Source organism: Gavia stellata, chromosome 6 (genome assembly GCF_030936135.1).
Source record: "Gavia stellata isolate bGavSte3 chromosome 6, bGavSte3.hap2, whole genome shotgun sequence".
Taxonomy (NCBI): domain Eukaryota; kingdom Metazoa; phylum Chordata; class Aves; order Gaviiformes; family Gaviidae; genus Gavia; species Gavia stellata.
Genome location: NC_082599.1, coordinates 38,479,640 through 38,500,087, shown reverse-complemented (window position 1 = coordinate 38,500,087; position 20,448 = coordinate 38,479,640). Strand labels below are relative to the sequence as shown.

The window sequence follows — 20,448 nt, the reverse complement described above, 5'->3', positions numbered from 1 at the left end:
TGCTAACATCCCACCGAGGGACAAAAGATGGAGATCGACCTGCAGGCAGCCCATGACTTCAGGCAAATGCCATTTCCCAACCACATGCACTTCATGATTTCTCTTGTCCTGTCACAGCCAAGAGGCTGGCAGTGTGTTTCTGAAAGAAAGACACCTTGGGAAGTGTAGCCCTCAGCACGACCTACAGCATCTCTGGTTAAAGACATCCAAGACTTTATCCTGGTTCCTTATCATCCCTTTCACACATCCAACTCAAGAGAGCTTCACTTCTGCTTGAGACCTTAAAAAATCTCTGCAGAAAGATCTTATATACTCCAGAGAAATGCATATTCATGGTCTTTGTTGTTTTCACTCTGGAGGGGATAAACCAAAGACGGGAACTCGTAAAGTGAGGAACTCTTGAGCTACTTCATCCAGCTGGTCATTGTCCAGGTTATGGCGGTCAGGAGCCCCAGGTCTACCCTAGGAGGAGAGCACATGCTGGATGGGGACTACAAGTCACAGCTATGTTATTTGGATTTTTGTGGGCGGTATTAAACTAGCTTCCCATACACCAGTTTTACTAAGACTAGCTTAAACACATTTTTAGCTTTAAGTGTAGTAGAAAGGGAAGTTTTACTTTCTAAAATATTTAAAATGGGATCAAGCTACCTTGTTTTCCGAAATGAAGGATTTAGGTATCCTTGGACAATCCCAATAACCACAAATTTCACCAAAGGCAATTCATTCCTCTTTTAATTCTCAGCAGTGATGCAGTTACATACCAGTTTTTGCATAAACCCTGGATTACCTCTGGGAACTCTTTATTCAACTGATTCAAACATTGCTTGGATCAAGTTTCCAATCAAACTAATCTGCCACTAACATCATTTAGAAGACTGACAACTCTCTGCAAATTGATGTAGCAGAACAAATTTCCCGTTATTCATGCAAATGGTAGTCATCCTACATGTTAGAAAGTGATTTTTGGATAATACACATGGATTTTCAGTTATTTATTATTCTTCAGCATTCTAAAGTATTTCAGGAAAAGTGGTTTCTTATCAAAAGATAAGGTAAGGCACAAATAAATAGATGGACAAAGTTAGCCAAATAGGCATAGATAAGATTATGCTTGCACAGTAAATGTGCATGGAATGAAGGAGGAAAAAAACCCACCAAAACCACAGAAAAGAAAAAAAATTACACACATGCACATGCGCACAAACACGCACACCTGCAGACATTTGACCAACAAACCTGCAGCTCTTCAGATTGTTAGCTGTTACTATGCCTACCACTGCCTCTTGTTTAAATTAAGTACTCGGAGTCCCGATTTTGTATACATCCAGACAATAATGTTTTGGCAGGACTTTTTAATGTAAGAGGATTCCTAGAACATTAAGTTAGAGCAGTATCTATCTGTTACAAAAACCCAAATACATAGTTTTCTCTCTGACACACACAAACACTGCACACCAGCACCGGCATTCAGAGCAGCGGCACACGTCCATCAGATGGAAAGCAGATCAGGACTTCACCCACCCTTATCCTGGGTATCTCCTGGCTGCTATGTTGGCAGCCAAAACAAAGTTCACGCTTAACCTCATGCTAAAGAGCCTCTGTTAACAGTCAGGGAACACAGTCCATCCTCTTTACATATATTTCTCCTGAACCACAAGCAGCACATAAAGCAGACCCTAGTCAAATCCAGTAATCATGCTAGGTATTTTGGGAAGAAAAAAAAAAGCAAAAAGTTGGCACAGTAAGGCAAATGTCATACTTCGGTGTATAGTGGTGTTCTGTCAGAAGCCAGACATATTAAAAATATTTACATAATTTAAAATAATTTGTACAGGTCTAGTAAAGTCTATTTTGGGCTTTGGGCTTTAATAAAAGTTTAAACATTTGCTAGATCCCATTGGACTTGATGTGTAACCTTGGCATTTGAGGGCAGTATTGAGGATATGCCATTTACTAAACTTTTCATATTAGTATGAGTGTGAACTGAAATACCATAATAAAAATATAACAATATTTCTTGCGACTTGAAAACAGCCCTGGACTTTATATGCATTTCCAGATGGGAAACTAAAAATGTACTCTATGTTTGCACATGTATATTCAAAGGTGTCTTTTAGTCTAATTTAAACATTCCAGAATAATGTGGCCTAAATATAATAACATGAATCATCCATCAGTTTCAAAGAAATATCTGGCAATTTTTCATTATGAATCATTAGGGACAGGTACCAAGACCTGTCACTGACTGATACAGGAGAGTCAAAAACTCCTGGTGATCGCTTGGTATGATGAATCAATGATAAAACAATCTCCTGATATTATTGTGGGGCTTAAAGAAAATAATTTATCTTTAAATATTATGTAATGAACACCTATAGGAAGCAGAGTTGAAAAATAATGAACACCTATAGGAAGCAGAGTTGAAAAATGAAGTCAGAAAAAGTTCATATAAGATGCTGGAAGAGTTGGCAAAACACCAGTGTGCAAAAAGAAGAGGCAAATATGTACTGTATTATAAATAAAAGAATAACGTTAAAACCAAAAGCCAAAACCAACAAAATGCTTACCTGGCAGTATCAAACTGTGGAAGGGCCAGAGCTTGCCTAAAGGAAAATTTTGAGATTCAGAAGTATAAACTAGGTCCTCAGTTGATGCAAAAACCACACAGTTCCTTTGAAGTCAATGAATTTATACAGGTTTACAGCAGCTGAGGATCAGGGCTAAATTTTAAAAGTAATCTTTGACTCTACCAGAAATGTTGTCTCTGATTTTTTAAAGCTAGAGGAGTGTGAAATTCTATTTTAAGCTGCTTATGGGGCTTGTTTCCTTTCTGAACACTTATTTTGGAAAATTAAAACGGAGGGGAGGGGATGGGAGAGGAGAGAAGAGGAGACATGTTGAGCTGCAGTGAAAAGGTGGCTATTTTTTTTAAATAATTTCCAGTAGACTGAAAAAACAAAGCTACGGGAATCCTGGCTGCTGTTTTTCTATTTTACAAAAGCTTTCTTTTTTTTTACAACATAATTTTAAGACCAAACTTTCATGAATGAAAACGTAATACAACGAAGGTAACAATCCTAAATTAAAGTACTTCCACACTGATATTGTTACTAAATGAAGAATTTGATACTAACATAAAATAAGATTTTTAGAACATTTTTCAATATGGTAATGAGTTGGTTTCAGTGTGACTTTAATATATAAACTAGGAGAAAAAATAGCACATCCATGACTAGAAGAGGGAGGTTTTGCATAAATTAAGTTCTATTCCTAAAAGACTGACAGTCTTTTAGTCAAATCTTTAAAGTTCATCTTAGTTGGTCATAGTCCATGTTCCCCCTGCCTCTGCAATACTAATGGGTAATGATTCCAGTTATAGCAAGTATTTTGCTGTCCTATTTGTAACATAAGTAAGTCACTTAAAATGGGGTAAACTATCTAAAGCAGAGTAACTTGGAGGTGCCCACACTGCCAGAGAAATCGCAATCAGTCCTCCAGCACATGAGCAACAAGCTGTGAGTAAAGACTGCTCAGATCCCCTGGGGGGTCCGGTAAGGTGGGCTACGTAGTAATTGCAGTATAATGAGGATACAGAGCGCAGAGGACACAGCCAACTACGCTACATCCCATGCAGTCTGACTACAGACCACATTTGGGAAGATTATTCATAGCATTTCATACTCTAAAATCTCAGATAAACATTACTGGCCAGCAATTTGTGAGTAAAAACCGCAAGCGGAGCAAAGTTTGCTGCATAAGTGTTTCCAGGGTGGGAGACCCAGCCTGTCCCAGTTTTTAAATTACCTCCTTGATAATTCTCCGAACATAAATAAGAGAAGTTGCACTAATGAACATCTGGAAGCCAGTATATAACCCTCCCACCACTGAAAACTGTCACTGACCATATCTGACAGAGAAACAACAAATGCTGTGAGCATTTCCTCAGACTGAACACAGCTTTGTAGCAGTATTTCAAACATGCCTGTGATCTTAGAAGGAGCTCTACAGGGGTATTCGTTAGTCCTGGTTTGGATATGGTTGACATGTGAAAGTAAGTGCTCTCCTGAGATTTCAGTGAAAGCCACGATGCCAGCGAAGCTGATCTCACAAGGCTTCCATCATCTCGGATGACAGAAGTCTCAGAAGATCAGTTAATTTTTGTCATTCTGAGCCAAAATCTCATCAGTAAATTTCAGGAAATTTTGGGGGCATTAAATCCAAGCACAAACCGTCACCTTCATTTGGATTTGAATCCTAAATTTGAGCCTGCACCCCCTCTAAGTCTGAGGAGTTCAGAGTCTCCCCATTCTTTCACTGGTCCTGAAAAGACACTATATCTCAACAATTATATTGCTATTACCAATATTAATAATTAACTTGAACATACACATAAATGCTACTCAGACAGAAGTTGTGTTCTCTGGAAGTGGCAGCCAGAAATTCTTCTGTGCTTGTTTCAGCTCTTCCACTGACAAATTGTGTGGCCTCTAGTGAGTCACTTCACTTTCCTCTCTCAGTTCAACAGTCTAAAATTATTTATCTCACAAGAACGCTAACATAATTAATAAACTGCTTCATTAGCTACTGCATAGTTTTTAGAACATGCTTTTTAAGCCTGTCCATAAAGAAGAGATTTATTGCCATGAAAATTTTGCTTCCAGCTCTTGTGTTCTCAGTGGTTAAAATATGGAGCTGGTAAAGTGTGTAACACCATCCCCTCTGCCCCAAAGCCCGTCGCTTGTCATGAGATGCACTCGTACATCCCAAGCAAACACCAGGCTTAACACGCAGCAGCCTGAAGTGCAAAACAACTTCCATTATTCATCTTGGAAATCTTGGAAAGTGAAAGCTGTAAAAATTCCAAGCAAAAGACTGAAACATATCTATGCGAAGCAGAACTTCCCTGTAACACAACCTTGTTTTTATTTTTATAATTTCCTTTTTCCCTGGCTTCACTACCATAAGGACTTGCTTTTACTTGCACCAGCTCCCACTGACACACAACTTTACACAAACAAAATATTTTCTGGAAGGGATGGTTCAGCACCAAAGAAGTTGCCCTCACGTATACAGATGCATCTGACTTAAGTTCAAAACCTTGCAACACACAAAAGCCAGCAGTTCATGTGTTGGGCTAGATGATAGCTACAGCAAGCAAATATTAGGATTGTATTTCAATTATTGCTATGGTTACAAAATCAGGGTGGACACTGGAGGGAAAAGGAGAAACAGAAACAAATCTACAAAGACAGTAAATCCTCTGAGGAAAGAGAGGGTGGCGGAGAAACAGAGCGAAAAAGAAAGGGTGAGGGCTGGTGGGTGGGGGAGAAAGCGAGGTCATTTTAACACTGAGCTGAATAAAGGCAAACAAAATAATAGAAATCCAAGTTCTTCTAGGGAAATAGTGCTGATAAGATCACCGAAGGACGAAGTGACACAAAGAAAGAAAAATGCAAAGAATTGTTACAACTTGTGTCTGCAGCAAGCAACACAATTTGTATGCACTCGGGAGAAGCGAGATCGAACATTCAACACGTACTCACAGCAGCTATGAGTAACTGAACCGCCTCACTTCTCTATTGCACTTATTGAGCCACTGACAGCTTAAGAAGAATTAGTTCCTACCCAGCCTAGTTCATAATCCAGCATTTAGGCATGACGGGTACAAGGTCCTGTTTCAGTAAACAAAACAAAATATGATTAGCCTTACCCATCACGTTAATACCTTAATCCACAGCAAGGCATACTGTCTGCAGGCAAAGCTACTGCCCGGGGAGGATTTTAAAGCGTAGATCAGCAGCACACTGAAAGGTTGGCTTTGGGGACTTTAAAACACAAGTGTAAATGTAACAGGAGATACAATTTCAGAACAGTGAGTTTTGTCAACAGTTGCAGAAGCACTGTGTTTTTTAACTATTTAACAGTCCCTTCCTTGAAAACATTTCTCAGTTACCGATACAGGAAATTTTGTCACAGCTCTTTTTTTTAAATTGAAAGGCTTTGCTTTTGCGCTTTGCTTCTGCTGCTTTCATTGTTTTATTGTGAAGGACAAGATGAGCAGTTGCTGTTGAAAGCTCTGCAGAGATGCGACATTTTTCTTTCTGCTCAGCAGTCCAGAATCTGTGTGAAGAAAAGCCTTCTGGCCCTGAAGCAACGCATGTTGCTCTACTAAAGCGATTCCTTTCCCAGCCAGCTTGATAGAAAAACACAGACTTCAAACCGTTTATTATATTTAACAAAAAACCTTCAGTCATGAAGTGTTAAGTAGCTAAACCTAGAGCTTCAGTGGCTCTGATCCTGCCCAGACTGCCTGCACCAGCCTCCTGCCTGAAATCAGTATGGGCACCTCGCAGACCTGGTCCCAGAGCTGGTACCCAGCGGGATGTCCTTCCCAAGGCCACCAGCTGTCCCAGGATGCCACTGCTGTTAGGGCAGTGCTCTTGTTTCCGCATCCAAGGGCTGCTACAAGGGCTGAGCCGAGTATCAAACCGGGGCCGGGGGTAAGAACTTACTCCAGCAGTTTCCCCCTTTGCACCATTTGCACCACCACAGCTCCCGGGCACAGAAACGCACATTTTTTGTCAAACAAGAAGCAGCATCCAAATGCAGACCCCAATCTGCACCCGAGGAAAGCTGGCCACCTCTGCAGCCGAGCCGTTCCCGCTTGGTTGTTTCTGGAGAAAGCGCGCAGTGCCTGTTTGACAGCTGTACCAAATGCACCAGGTTCCCACAGCCAGTCCTGCCTTTCTGCTGGGATGGAGAGCTCAGCGACGCTTGGACCAGGATTCTCAGCCACCAGTAGGATCTGGACCCTTAACTCTCATTAAGTTGAATAAAAATTAGTGCTGATGACAACTGGCTAACCTCAATTTCTTTCACCGCTCCTCCTCCTCCGTCAAAGCTGTCCAGCATTCTTAGGTAAATTATGAGGTTCAATTAAAGTGGATATTTTACCATTATAATTAGGAACATGCTCATTACTGGTTTATTACTTTTCTCTTCTGGTTATGTTTTCACTCTTACATCTGATAGACACTTTCAAATTAATTTTCTTATTATTACTGTTCAACCTACTAATGCATACAAGGCAAAAGCAATAGCCCACAACCCTACACACTTCTGATATGGAAATTACTCTTTTTTTTTTAAAGAACCATACAGATTCTGTCAAGAAGGCAGGCACAGCCAAGACACACTTACTATATTTTATTTCAATTTTATAAAACTATGTATCCAGCAAGGGGCTGAGGGAGAGTGTAAAAGAAAAAATTAACAGGTCAAATTGAAAACTGCATTTTTAAGTTAGATTATTTTCATTGCCAGCCTGCTTTTTATACCTCCTTTCAGAGCTCATAAATCTCTACAGGTGAAGATCAATGCCTTGCAAAATTCAGATAGAGAGGCATCAGCTCCACCGAAAAGACCTGCCCTCACACAGCGTTCCAGAGGTTCAGTGCACACTATCTATCTTTCACTCCAGTAATCCACACGGTATTGCACTTCCAAGTTATAAAACCTTGAACACTCTGAAACTGCAAACCAAACTGTATGTAAGCAGTATATTAAGGTAAAGGCACCGCCAACAATTCTGAGTTCATAATATTCTCAGCCTACTGAACCACATGTTAATATGCTACAGGTGCTATTCTGTGTATTTTTACCATGTACACTTAGAGTTATGTTTCCTCCACTTTCCAATGCAATATATTTTAATACAAAATCAATGTGTGTTTTTGGTGGGCAGCATAAAGGTTTTATCCACTCAGCTCTGAATCTAAGAAGAAAGCTGTATTGATTTAGATGTTCACTCATTCATTTGCTAGGACAGTTTTAAAGCATTAGGTGATAACCTAGTTGAGAGGCACACTGTGAGGGAAACTGAAATTGTTGTGATAAATTAAATCAGTTCTGCGATGTCATCTACAATACTTTAATATTTGAAGTAACATTCTCCCAAAAAAATTAAACCAGGAAACAAGCATCTTGGGTGGCAGAATATAGCTTTCTATAAATGTCAGGTAATTTGATCAGGTAAGCTGATTAAAATACAAATAGATAAATAAACTATATATTACAGAAACATTAATGCAACACATATTCTATATGTGTCTGTGTATGTGCTCGTACATGTATGTATTTATCGGACTGGCTTCCATTTCCTACTGCAAACTGATTAGGGACCAGTCAAGGGTGTGAACTTTTTGCCATCTATCTGCTTTCTCTAAAAAAACTGGCATCACACAGCATCCATACTGATATTATTTATTCATATTTCTTTTACAGAAGCAAATTAAGTCACACGCATCACCAAATAGGGTAACAACTGCTGCATATCAAATCATGCGTGCACTGCTCAGGTACATACTTTCATGAGGCCAGAAGGATTTGGTCTCACATCTGGGTCTCACATCTAGAGGAGCCTGACCTGCCCTCTCCCATGTAGGCACAAAGAAAATGCTGATCCATCTGCCATGGATTTGGACAGCTGATGAATCAGCCCCGAAGTCCCCCAAATTTCTGCAGTTACTGCAGTCCTTAGCTGCAAGCACCTTAGATGACTCTGCCTAGTGTTCAACACATATATTCTTCGCAGAGGGGAGCCAGCCAAAGAGAACATATGCAGTGCTGGGTGCAGCAGCTGTAATACCATTAGCAGAATCTGGGGAAATCTGAAATTCGTTCCTAATGCAGTCCAGTAAGGTACGCAATCCAGTAAGGTACTAAGCACCCTCACTTTCAACTTTTTAAAAGAAGTCACTGGAGTATGCGAAGTCTCATGCTTTGAGCATGAAGCAAAGTGAAATAGTTAATAATAAGAACAAACATGCCTGTAGTACAGAAGACTCAGATATAAAATTAATGAACTTATGGATAAGAAATAATTTTGCTCTGAATATTTCCTACATTTTTTTACACTTTTGTTCATGCAGAGTATTGTTAATAGATTCATATTCCTCAAAGCAGTGGCTAAAGGAAGAGGCTTTTTACATTACATGTATGCTCAAACAGGAATGAAGTATAAAACTAGAATATAGGACATTAAAAAAAAACTCCATTTAAAAAGAAGAAAGGTCCTGGAGCTCTGAATTATGCCTCTTACTCTTAAGAGCTAATGCATGTGGATTTTTTTCCACCTCTGGAAGAGTGGCAGAAAGCCCCTGAGATGCAAAGGGACTGCTTGTTCACTATACTGTGTTTTGGAACTGATAGCACTGTCTTCCTGAAAGAACCATGCCTTCATACGTTAGGTTTAGGGACAAAACCTGCTTATCCAGATTAAAAAGTAATTTGTATTAATGTACAGTTTCAGCTATTAAAGAACAGAATTCTCACCATATGCACCAAAAATTTAATCTTGTTCTTAAGTAGCCTCACACTTCCAGTAACAAAAAGGCAGGGGGTGGCCGGGGGAGAGTAAACTACAGAACCTTCAGTCCCCAAAACAGATGCCCGTTTTAGATTTATTCAGCCAAGGAGTATTTAGTTTGGCTCAGCTATGCTTGAGTTGAAAAAACACTTGTCTATTCCAAAAAGATTTTAACAAGCTCTGCTGCAGATGCTGTTGCCATTTGGCATGTCACCGTCACTGTGTGGTACAGCAGAGAGAGAACTCTTGACCACAGGTTTTCCTTGGCTGGGGGAGCCAGCATTTTTGGCTATTGCTCTTCTTCTGGCCAACTGGCTGCATGTTTACGGAGTGCGGTTTTAGACGGGGTGTTAACAGAGGTTGGGTTAACAGCCTAACCCAGACCAACAGTGAGGTGAAGGCATGACCTATCCAATCTAAGAAAACAGAAATAGAATAAGCTCAAATATGCTGTTGCTCTTAACCAAGAGTCTCTTGAATGCACCATGCCTATAGACAAGAAGATGTTTTTCTTTGCCTCAGGATAGATGACAACAACTTTAAAAGCTGTACCAGTCATGCAAAGTAGAAATATATAAAAACATGCGGTTGCTTAATCTTTGTCGGCTTGATTTCATTCTCTCTCTTACGACAATTTTACTTTGGCAAAATGCCACTGAAAGAAGTTCAATGAAGTTACTCCTGTTTTCCACTATGATGAGATATTTTGAGAGGATAAAAACCCTACAGAGTTAAACTGCAAACCTCTGTCCTCGTATTTCCACTAGCCAGCAAATGGCAGTTCTGAAACTGAAAAAGCCTAAGTGTTTCTACATTCATGAACTCGGTTCCAGGGATAGTAGTGCCGAATACCTCCATGAGAGTGCATATAAAACTGGGGAAAATTTACAAATGCCCACTTGTAGTTTAGTTTAGCTACATTAATCCTATACCAGTACATATGCCTGAGAAGCCTTGACCTTGTAAGACATACAATAAAAACACTATGACATTTGACTCGTGTAAGTAAATAATTTTTGTCCAAATTCTGATTCTTCTTTTTGATGGCAACACCTTTGTTGCACTCAAGCAAACAAAAATATCACAGTTTTATATACATCGTTCAGTCTGCTTTTCCAATACTGCCATTACTCTGACACACCATGCGCCTATCTGGAAAAAACAAAGACCATGTACACTCCCTCCACATCAGACACGTTTTACTTAACTTTTTATTAACTGACAATTTTCTTTAAGCCAAGTTGTGGAGCACAGACACCATCAGAGAACCAGCCAGACCATTTCCTTAAATTCTACTAATCTGCACCAAAAATCCTATTTAACACATTACAGATCAGATAGCCCACTCTTCGCTTTAGATCCTTCTCACCAAGAGTTCAGCTAGGACTAGTAACATCTTGAAAGTTCATAAACTAAACTGACATAAAGGCAATTTACTGCAGCGTATTAAAAAAGAGTATAACATATGACTAAGAATGAAGTAAGCAGTGTCTGGCTACATCCCCCACTGTCTGGGTAACCAGTATGCACGAGCGATATAAGAAAAGAAAATAATATTTTTTTTTATTTTCTCTTTTTACCATTTTGGCTTCTGAATGCATTGGGGGGACTTGAGGTGAAGCACACGGATTATTGAGGTTCGGCCCCTGCATCCCCATGATGTTGGAGTTCATTGACATTTGTCGCTCCATCTTTTAAAAGAAAAAGAAAAAAAAAAGGTTTGAAAACGTCTGGAGACATTTGCAAGAATTTACGCTCCTTTTCTATTTAAATGGACTCAGCTTTATTTCTTCAAGTCACGACTGGAAAAATAACAATCTGTGTTGTGAATTGCATGTGTGTATGCACGCAGGCGTGTGTTTCATCAGAATCGGCCCTGAAAACTCACAGCCAATTATAAAGAAAAAGGTTCTTTAGTAAACAAATGCAGCAGCCACCCAGGTTTGCACTTTTTTGTAATGATTTTCTCCCTTTCAGTATAACAACACTCGGAGTTAAGTGGTTTTCAAAGCATCACTGTATAAAGTTGTGGCTTCCCCTGTCAGTGCAGCCCAGCTTAGCTTGTTAAAAACATAAATAAAAATCTATAATCTCGAGTATATGCAAAACGAGTTGGCTCTTTTTCCTTCACTCGCACCGCTCAGCTGAGGAGAGTTTTCCATATGTCTTGTAAGGGAAGCTTTCATGTACTGCTGAGACAGCAAAAAACAAAGCAGAAATCCTCCCGGCTATTCTGTGCACTTTCTGCAAGCTAATCTCACTAGGCTGGGAGGGAGGGATACAATTTTCAAACAAAACCTAATGGCAGTAAGGACTGGATAAAATAATTTCCTGAAGTGTCTTCCCTGAAAAGAGGCAAGCCCTGTTACACTGCTAGTCATTGGTAGGGGCGATAAGTAGGGTTATGGTGCTGCTTTCAACCAGAGCTGACCATCCTGCCTCGCTTCAGGCCGGTCCCCTGAATCTTAGGCTCATACAAGAAACAAGCTGTCGGATCCTCCTGAGCTCTTCCAAGCAGGGGAGCTGGGTTTTGTGCCCTGTGTTGAGGCAGTGACTCCCACTCTCCATGATCCCAGCAAGAATGGGTGCTGGTTATCTCCCACAAACAAGAGGATTACTTTGAGTTCACTGGCATGTACGTGGCTTTTCCAGTTTTATCTGACTTGAGAAAAATCTTTCTGTTCCAGCACAGACATACTGATCTCACCTACATGGCCAAGTGTGAGAACCAGAAATTGTAGTCTCGTGTAAACCATTTCTAATCACTCTCACACTAATTAACATGCCATTAACTGCACCAGAAATACTATTGTGTAAGAGGAAGCAGAGAAAAAGATCCAGCTTTCTTAGCTCGTTGCACTTTGATTTTGTAGAAAATCCAACAGACTTTCACCTCTGCATAGGTTGAATCAAGCAGAAAAACAACCTTTCCCCTGCAAAAAAACCCACCCCAAACCAAAAAACTTACAGGCATGAGTACAGCAGAAGATCCAGGCATGGTGGGGTTGGGCAGGGTGCCAGGCATAGAGGCAGGCATAGGCTGTCTTTGTCGGTTGTGTAGGTGCAGTAGTGAAGACAGAGAACCTGGGACAGGCCTAGGAGAAAAGGAAAGAAAGCTGTCAAGGGCTATGGATACCAAAACAAGCCTTACCATGCCAGCCATTGCTGGGCATAGGCAACTCTAGACAAGCAGGCGCAGATAAGCCAATCCAGCATTTGTCCTCTCCTGCATAAATCAGTAGAACAGAAAGTTTTCAAGAAACAGATGAATCACCTTCCCTCTACTATTTATCAGTTAAAGCACCAGTATAGTTCATCTGAGAGAACATGAATGCAAACGTAACAGCCGGTCTCAGTCTATGCACCTCTGCGTCTTACAGTGGCCAGCAAAAGATTTCTACAGACAAAGCAGGAAAATTTCCTGGCATGCCACATCAGTGGCATTGCTGTAAATTCAGCCCTCGCGAACAAAAATATCTGGATGATAGTTTTGCGGATTATGACAGAAACTTAAACACTCTTAGATGAATTTTGAAATTTTATCACCTGTAAATAAACTACTCTAAAATGAGTATTTCATCTCGCTTTTGATATTCTCTCCTGTGAAACTCAACCAAGCCTTTCTTCCAAAGCAAGGTTCTTGATTTTACCAGTTAGCATGTCACCAGGGCACAGAAAATGGAACACAAGAAAGAAAATTAGCAAACTTGCATTCAGATTAAGTAGCTTGTAAAGGCAAAAAGTACAAACCATAAAAAAGCAGAGTGAGTTATTTTGGCAAAAGGAGTTCAAAAGATTTAGAAGGATTTTTCTAAGTACAGCACAGGGAAAAGAGTGCACGTGAGAAAGCAGGCCCACTCACAAAGAAGAATCATCATAAAATTAATGGATTAAACAAAGCTGGGACTACTCTTTGAAAACAGCTTTTAAGAATGTGATCTTGGGAGTTAGTTAAATTAATCAGCTTGCTTTTTTTTTTCTTTTTAGTTTTGAAGAAGGTATGAGTTGCTTCAAGTTGGGGGTAAATATAACTTGTTACCTTTCAAAAAGCATGAAAATATGAAAGCTTTCACATCAGTGCCTCAACAAACATTGCTAGTACAAGTTAGCATGTTAAATTCTCACAGAGTAGAATGCTCTGCACTATACTACATGGTTTACACTGTTTATTAGGCAGAAGAGATAACCCTAAAGGTATGAGAAGGACCAGAGGGAAGGGGGCACAGTCTGGGAGCTTGAAGACCCTCTGCCAGGGCGAGCATGGAAGGAGTCTAAAGACATTTGGAGCCTCTAAACATCAAGGTTGATTTTCAGCCTTGGCAGAAGCATCCTTTGCTTCAGTGACGAATCCACAGCTGGCCACGAAAGCCTCAAAATCAGGCTGGGCTGGTCAGGGAAGCAGAGTCGTAACCTCAGAGCTGCGAGGGGGAAGACAGTCACTTCTCCTACTTGGTCTGAACTGTGTCACACCGAATGATGGGGCTTTACTTCTTGCCCCTCCAATTGTAAGTGATTCTGGCAAGCATGAATACATACACCCCTCCTCTAAATTTAGCTGTCACTTCCATTTATCTAACAACAAGCAAAGAGGCCAAAGGTTGTGAGCAATGGGATTCACAAACGTCCCATATGGAGGACACCACATCCAGGCTCCCAGAGCAGAGGTGCCTGTCTCATGGCAACACCAGCTTCTTCTGCCCTACAAGTGTCATCTTCTTCTGCCCAGAGCTCAAACCACCTAATCCCCTCTTCCCTAAAACTCCCCAGTATTTCCCATCTTGGACTTTGAGTCCTTCAACCCTCCTCTTGTCAAGCCCATTCCCCCCAGAAACATTTCTGTCCCAAGAAATGCCACCTCAAAGTCCTTGCCCTGCCCACTCCCTCATACCCAGACAACCCTGCTCCTCCCACCCCTCTGCCCTCAGCTGCCCTCTCTTTAGCAGCTGCACATGACTGAACCCATCCTTTTGTCTTGGTTCTCCACGGAGAGAAAAAGCCTGTGTTTTGAAGGATGTTTTAAAAAACCTCCCCGACACATACAGTACTTATTCAGAAGGGGAAAAAATAAAAAGGGCAACAACAAACGTATCTCAGATACAGACAAGAAGCAATTCCTATGCCTCCCTGCTTATCTGCTGATGGAGGAGTATGATGTACTTTAAATCTTCATACCCCCCAAAGGAGCTCAAGACAATGTCTCCCAAATACCTGGTGTAACCCTGTGAGAGGGTGCAAGAAGTGCTGTGAATTACCTTCTGGGATAGAGGACTCTATGGTCAGCTCAGCTCAAGGCTAAGCCTGGGGACCTGTGAAGGTGGTGTAAGTGGAATGGATGTAGTGCAGGAAAAATGAGAAAGTACACAGCCCCTGATGCAGCCTACTCTCCACTTAAAACACAGCTGCTCCACGTACCAGCACTCATTCACACAAGAGGACTGACGAATCATTAGGACAGAGTCAAAATAAAATGAAAAGCAGATTCAGTGATCCTTTGAAAAGAAAAAAGGGAGGAGATACCAGGCTGAACGTGCTTTCCAGAGGCTGTGGTGACCCCACAAGCAGAGTCCACTTCCCACCGGCCCATCCTCATGGCAACAACTACAGCCCTGCAGAGCAGCAGACAAGCTCAAACAGGTCTTCTCTATCTTGTACTTCAAAGTCCATGTGACAGCCATCAGATGGAAGGGCTGAGACCCCCACGCTGGGGGCGCTGAGGAGCAGAACAGAGTGTGCTGCAGCCCCTGCTGGGGATGCACCCTGGGTTTCCTCCCAGGAGAGCGGGCACAGAAGAGTGGGCAGGAAAGGAGAACGCACTGGTGCGCTCTCACATCTATCTTGGGACAAGACTGAGGTGTGCACCCACCTGCCCACTGGAGCTCTGGAGCCCTCTGGGTCCACTGGCTTAGACACAGCCTACGAGAACTGCGCTGGCTAACAGGAGCACTGCATTCAATAAAAATATCACTTGAGTTTTCAGTGGGACCAAAGTAAAACAAGTACCATGACAACAGCCCCCCTGCCTTTATTCATTCTGAGACTGTCCCACATACAGACCCTTTGTACAATTTACCAGTTTCATAATAAGCTTAGGTGTTAGGCTGTTTGACAGAAACTTATTTTGGCCTGACCTATGCAATTTGTGCAAGTGATTCTCAAGGGACTGCACGGTTTGAGTTTTGCTTATATGTTCCAGAGCCAAAAGAATTTCCAAAATTGCTTTAATGAGTTTGGGAATATGGGACTTGGGCAAAAGGGAATTATTGGTATTTATTAAAATGGAAAAGAAGCTTCCTTGCTGTCCCCAGTTTCACCTTTAATGCTGCTTTGCTTTGGGGGTCTGCATATGCTTTACACTTAGCTAGAGGAAAAAAAATTCTCAGTACTTCAGGTATTTTTTCTCGCTACACTCCTGATAGTCTGTTCCCAAGCCTGTTTTTGCAAAGAGGTGCAGAGCAGTCAGAGAAACCTTGTGCTTCAAGGTTGACCCTCTTTGTCAAAAAGTCTGCACCGCTCCTGCCACCAGTAAAAGTGCTACATAATGCACACCAGATTCCACTCCCCATCGGGGAAGCTGACATTGGCCAGTGCTCACGGATACTTCTCTTGCTTCCACATTGAAAACAGGACATTGATTAGCACGCGCTCATGTGCAGTCGCACAGAGCTCAGGGAATGTGTATGGCACAGAAACGTACAGGCTGAGATACTCCATTTGTCTAAGATGACATTTCTTCTCCTTCCAAGGACAACACAATCTCTTTTGTTGTTGCTTTCTATCCTGCAGCAAAGAAAGTCAGTGAGAGTTTATAATTGTTATTTTTAATGCTGGACACGTTGACTCTGCTCCTCTCTTTGTAAATGCTGAGGAGGCGCTGCCTGCAGCCTGTCAGTCAATATTGCTGACTGAGGGATTTTAATTCCTTGGCACCTCTGTTGCTAAATAAATAGGGTTGTTGGCCAAACAGCCCACAAATAAAGGACAGATAAGAGAGAGAACTGGCAAGTGCTCAACCTCACTGAAAATCTGGCCATCCATGGGGTTTTTCCCAGCTTCAAGAATTTTCATCATGTTCCAGCAGGAGCCTGCTGTTGGAGACGATGGGGTCTCAGTCAGTATTTGCATACTTTCTCTTTGGGTGTACGCGGCCCAGATGGATAGCGTTACGGTGGCTGAGTAAAATACCACGTGTTAGCCAAGCCGCTGTAACTGACCATGTTGGCTCCCCTCCCTCTGCACGGTCCTGCTAACACCATGAGTCATCCTTACTAACATTTAAACAGATGGGCGGTACCCTGCTAAGCCATGGTGACTCGATCGTGTTCCATCATATGACTTTACCCAACGATTAAAGATATCTCCGCTAACGTAATCAAGTATCTATGATATATACTTCGCAGTGTGCCTTCTTGATTAATACCAAATATTCTGTCTGTTATGATACAACACCTATCTGACCCAGTTTTCTAGATTGTCTGATGACTAAACACTACAGTCATCTATTAAAAGACTAGGCTTCCCTTAACTTGTAGTCTTCAGGGACAGTTTCTGCAGATGACAATTTGCTGCTGAGGTCTCGTGAGACTAGGTTCATACTGACCTAGACCATTCAGAGCTACGTGCAGAAGGACTGATGCTATTTAAAGTATCACTGCAGTATGTTTTCTATTATGGTAAAGCACTCCGGGTCAGTGGGTCTTACCATGACCTCTCTCCTGCTCCTTACTCTCCTGCATGGAGCATTCATGCAAGGTGAACAAAAATACCTACACCACAACCCAGTTTGTTCTACTTCAGTTAGCTCTGGTGTGGAAAAAGTAAGACGTAAGTATAAGGAGTTGCAGTGGAGCAAAGGAACTCATCTCTTGACTTTCTATGGCCTCCAGACCCAGGCAGCTCACACAGGAGTAGCCCACAGGTGGCTGATTGTGCTGTGGCAATTCGCCGTGTTGGGTCAGCACTGGCTCAGGGATTTCTGCACCATGCTCCAGTTATGCAACACAGACTTGCCCAGAATTTCATCATTTTTATATATATGTACGTATGTATATGTATGTACATATTATATATTTATTACAACACTGTCTAGAAGCCTTGGTTTAAAAACTGTGGGTGAGGTCCTGCTCCAAAAAGCTTATAGACCAAGGATAAAATGAGGGAGAGTGAGTGGAAGCAATAGGGAGACACAGGTGAATAAGGCAGCAATGATACCATTATGCTCAAGGTAATGAGGAGCAACCACTGCATACCAGCAGCCTGGATCTTTTCAAGGTATGTCAGTGTGTCCATGTGGTTTGGATGGCTTTCATGCTGGAACACCCAACTAGCCTACCATGCTGAGAATGAGCACAGTTGGCCTACGGTCTACCCTCTGAATGTCTCATGGACAGCCAGGTATTGTCGTAATTAAATTTTTCATTGCTAAAAAGTAAGTTCACTGGAGCATGTGGTTCTACAGATCAGCTGCAAACTGCTTCCACAGCAGCTACTGAGGCCAGAGTACCTGACCCAAGTGCAGTCCTTGGCTTCAGTATTTGAAACATTCAGGGCACAGATGTGGAGGGGATGTTTTCACCTGAGAAAAGGGCACTGATGGAAGGGGTTGCCTCACTTACTGCTGGTCTGCACTTGTTTGATCCACAGTGCCATTATTTAAGCCTATCAATCCAACTATACCTTTCCTCATTTGTGGCCCATTATTTGAGGTGCTCCCTCCCCCCGCAAAAGTAGGGCAATTCTGTCTAGTCTCAATGTATTCATTTGTCATTCAGAGGAGGAAAGAAAAAACAAACACAAAGGAAAGCAACAACAAAGCATCAGACAAGTACTTGGAATACCTTGCATAGTTGCAGGGACCTCACCTGACCTGCTGTATCCCATGTTTAATGATTTTTTTAATCACAGCATCACCAGAGAGCCAAGCTTTCCAAGAAGTGGGAGGTTTGTGTCGCCAGGTTTTACAGAGAGCCAAACCATATTCAAGGGAAAAGAAAACTGGCATCTAAAATTAACGGCTCTTTGCCAACCTAGTAAAGATCCTTGTTTGTATTTCTCAGACAATTCAGACATCTGCATGATGTGGGTAGATTATTATTATCAGTAGCAGACATTTATACTATGGTGGTGCCCAAAGGTCCCAGTCGGGACTGGGACCCCATTGAGCCTGGCACTGTACAAACACAGATAAGAGACAATTCTTACACAGTGTGTTTACAATCTAGAGACACAAAACAGATGAAAAGTAGAAGATGGAGATAGAACACACAAGCAAATAAATATGCTAAAGAATTGAAGGCAGTTTAATGGCAGTCCTCTGCTTGCTTTTTTGTTTCTTTATATGTTTTTTATTTAACTCATATGCTCAGAAATGACAGGACCGAGGAAGTTTGCAAGAGGAAGGGAGTAACTAAAATTGAGACACAGGAAGGGCAATACACTAGAGACTAAAAATTGTGGCTTATAACTTAGAGGATTTGGGGAGCATCCAGACAAAGCTATGCTTTCTGTAGAGTTTTTTATACAGAGTGTGCATATATTTTCACATATGTGTTACCTTAAGGTACTTTCCCAGTGTTGGACAGGAAGAGATTTCAGCCTGGGAAAGAGAAACTAGCTGATGGTAAAGACACTGGCAAACTGAAAGTGATGCTTGACACTGTAATGAGAACCTGGAGGACTGAGATAAGATAACACTAAGCTTCGAAAAGTCTTAAAGACAAGAAGCTTGATTAAGAAGTGAAGGGAAAGCCAATGTAAGTGTTTGAGGAGGGCTGGCACTATTAAGATAACAAGCTCTACATTGGTATAGAGGTAGAAGGAATTCAGTCAAGCAACACAAAAGGAGCAAGATGCAGCATACAGATATGAAATGATATGGACAAAGTCAAAAGCCAGCAAAGAGATGCTACTTCACAATTCACATATCCCTTGATGTCACCTGAGAAGCTGTTCACTTAGAACAAATTAACTCCATCAGAAATGCATTCTTGCTCACTTCCTTTAATTCACAAGGACAGAACATCTAACTGAAGGGAAAAAATAAGCCAAAAAAAAAAAAAAGGGGGGGGGGGGACACCGGGAATGGTACAGTAAAATAGCAGAAACCTGTGGAAAAATGCCTCCAATATTTGTTAAGAATTCTGTACTTTTCACCCGAGCTTGTAGCAGAAAAGCCCCACAAATCAGCAGGCCCACTGCTGTAAGGTATTTAGTGGGCCAAACTCTATTTAAAGATTTAGTCAATGATAAATCTTGCCTTTAGAAACTCCAGTTGTGCTAATGCCACCCATATTTCCTGAACACATGTTTAAGGAACCTCTGCAAATTCAGCATAAGTACAAGGACCAGCAGGTCCTTGGAAGCCTCATAGAACCCATTAACATTTGCCTTTTGGCTCTTACAGGTCTTAGAAACTGCTGGTTTCAATCTTCCCTTTCCTCTAAATATTTCACTGGGTCTTATTGCCTGACCCATTACAAGAAAAATAAGAAAAGTTAGAATGGTTTCTTAGACTATAACCTCCTCGGAGAAGTTTATGTTCTGCACAGTGTTATGCACACAGCTGGAACTCACAAATGATACATGGAGGATAATGGCATAGTTAAAGCAAAACAAGGAAATGCTGCGAAAGGCAGGTTCAAGGGATTATAAAGAACTAGCTCATATAAAAACACATTCTTGTAATAAAATTAAAAAGTGGCATAAAAACAAAAAACTGCAGCATAAACATGATTTGATCATAAAAGCAAGCAACAATGTCGAACTGATTCCACCGTCGTCATGGTCTCCCACCTCAGACAGGACCAGGCTTAATTCTTCAGCAAAACAAATGATTTTGCACCACCACAAATAAAGGTGTATCAGTTTTCATTGAAGAAAAAAGGTAGCAATAATACATAAACATACCAAATGGCAGCTGACTTAAAACCAGGAATAATAACAGCAATAAAGCTTACACAAACACTTTCTAACATGTCCATTCTTTTTAAGGGTCAGGCTTAAGACTCCAGCCTGGCAAGCAAATTCAAGAAAACTTGAAAATTTAAGGCTCATTGAGGAAAAATGTCAACTGGTTGAACAGG

The 20,448-nt window shown here is 41.3% G+C and overlaps 1 protein-coding gene across 2 annotated transcripts in view; it reads right to left on the bottom strand.

The window, feature by feature from the left end:
- CREB5 (cAMP responsive element binding protein 5) overlaps positions 1 to 20,448 on the bottom strand; it is a 254,166-nt gene that overhangs the window by 54,070 nt on the left and 179,648 nt on the right. For both annotated transcript variants that reach the window (XM_059818931.1, XM_059818932.1), the window contains exons 6-7: positions 12,339 to 12,465; positions 10,951 to 11,061 (exon numbers count right to left, since the gene is read on the bottom strand). In XM_059818931.1, coding sequence (XP_059674914.1) covers positions 10,951 to 11,061; positions 12,339 to 12,465 — 238 coding nt within the window. The remainder of the gene's footprint in view (positions 1 to 10,950; positions 11,062 to 12,338; positions 12,466 to 20,448) is intronic.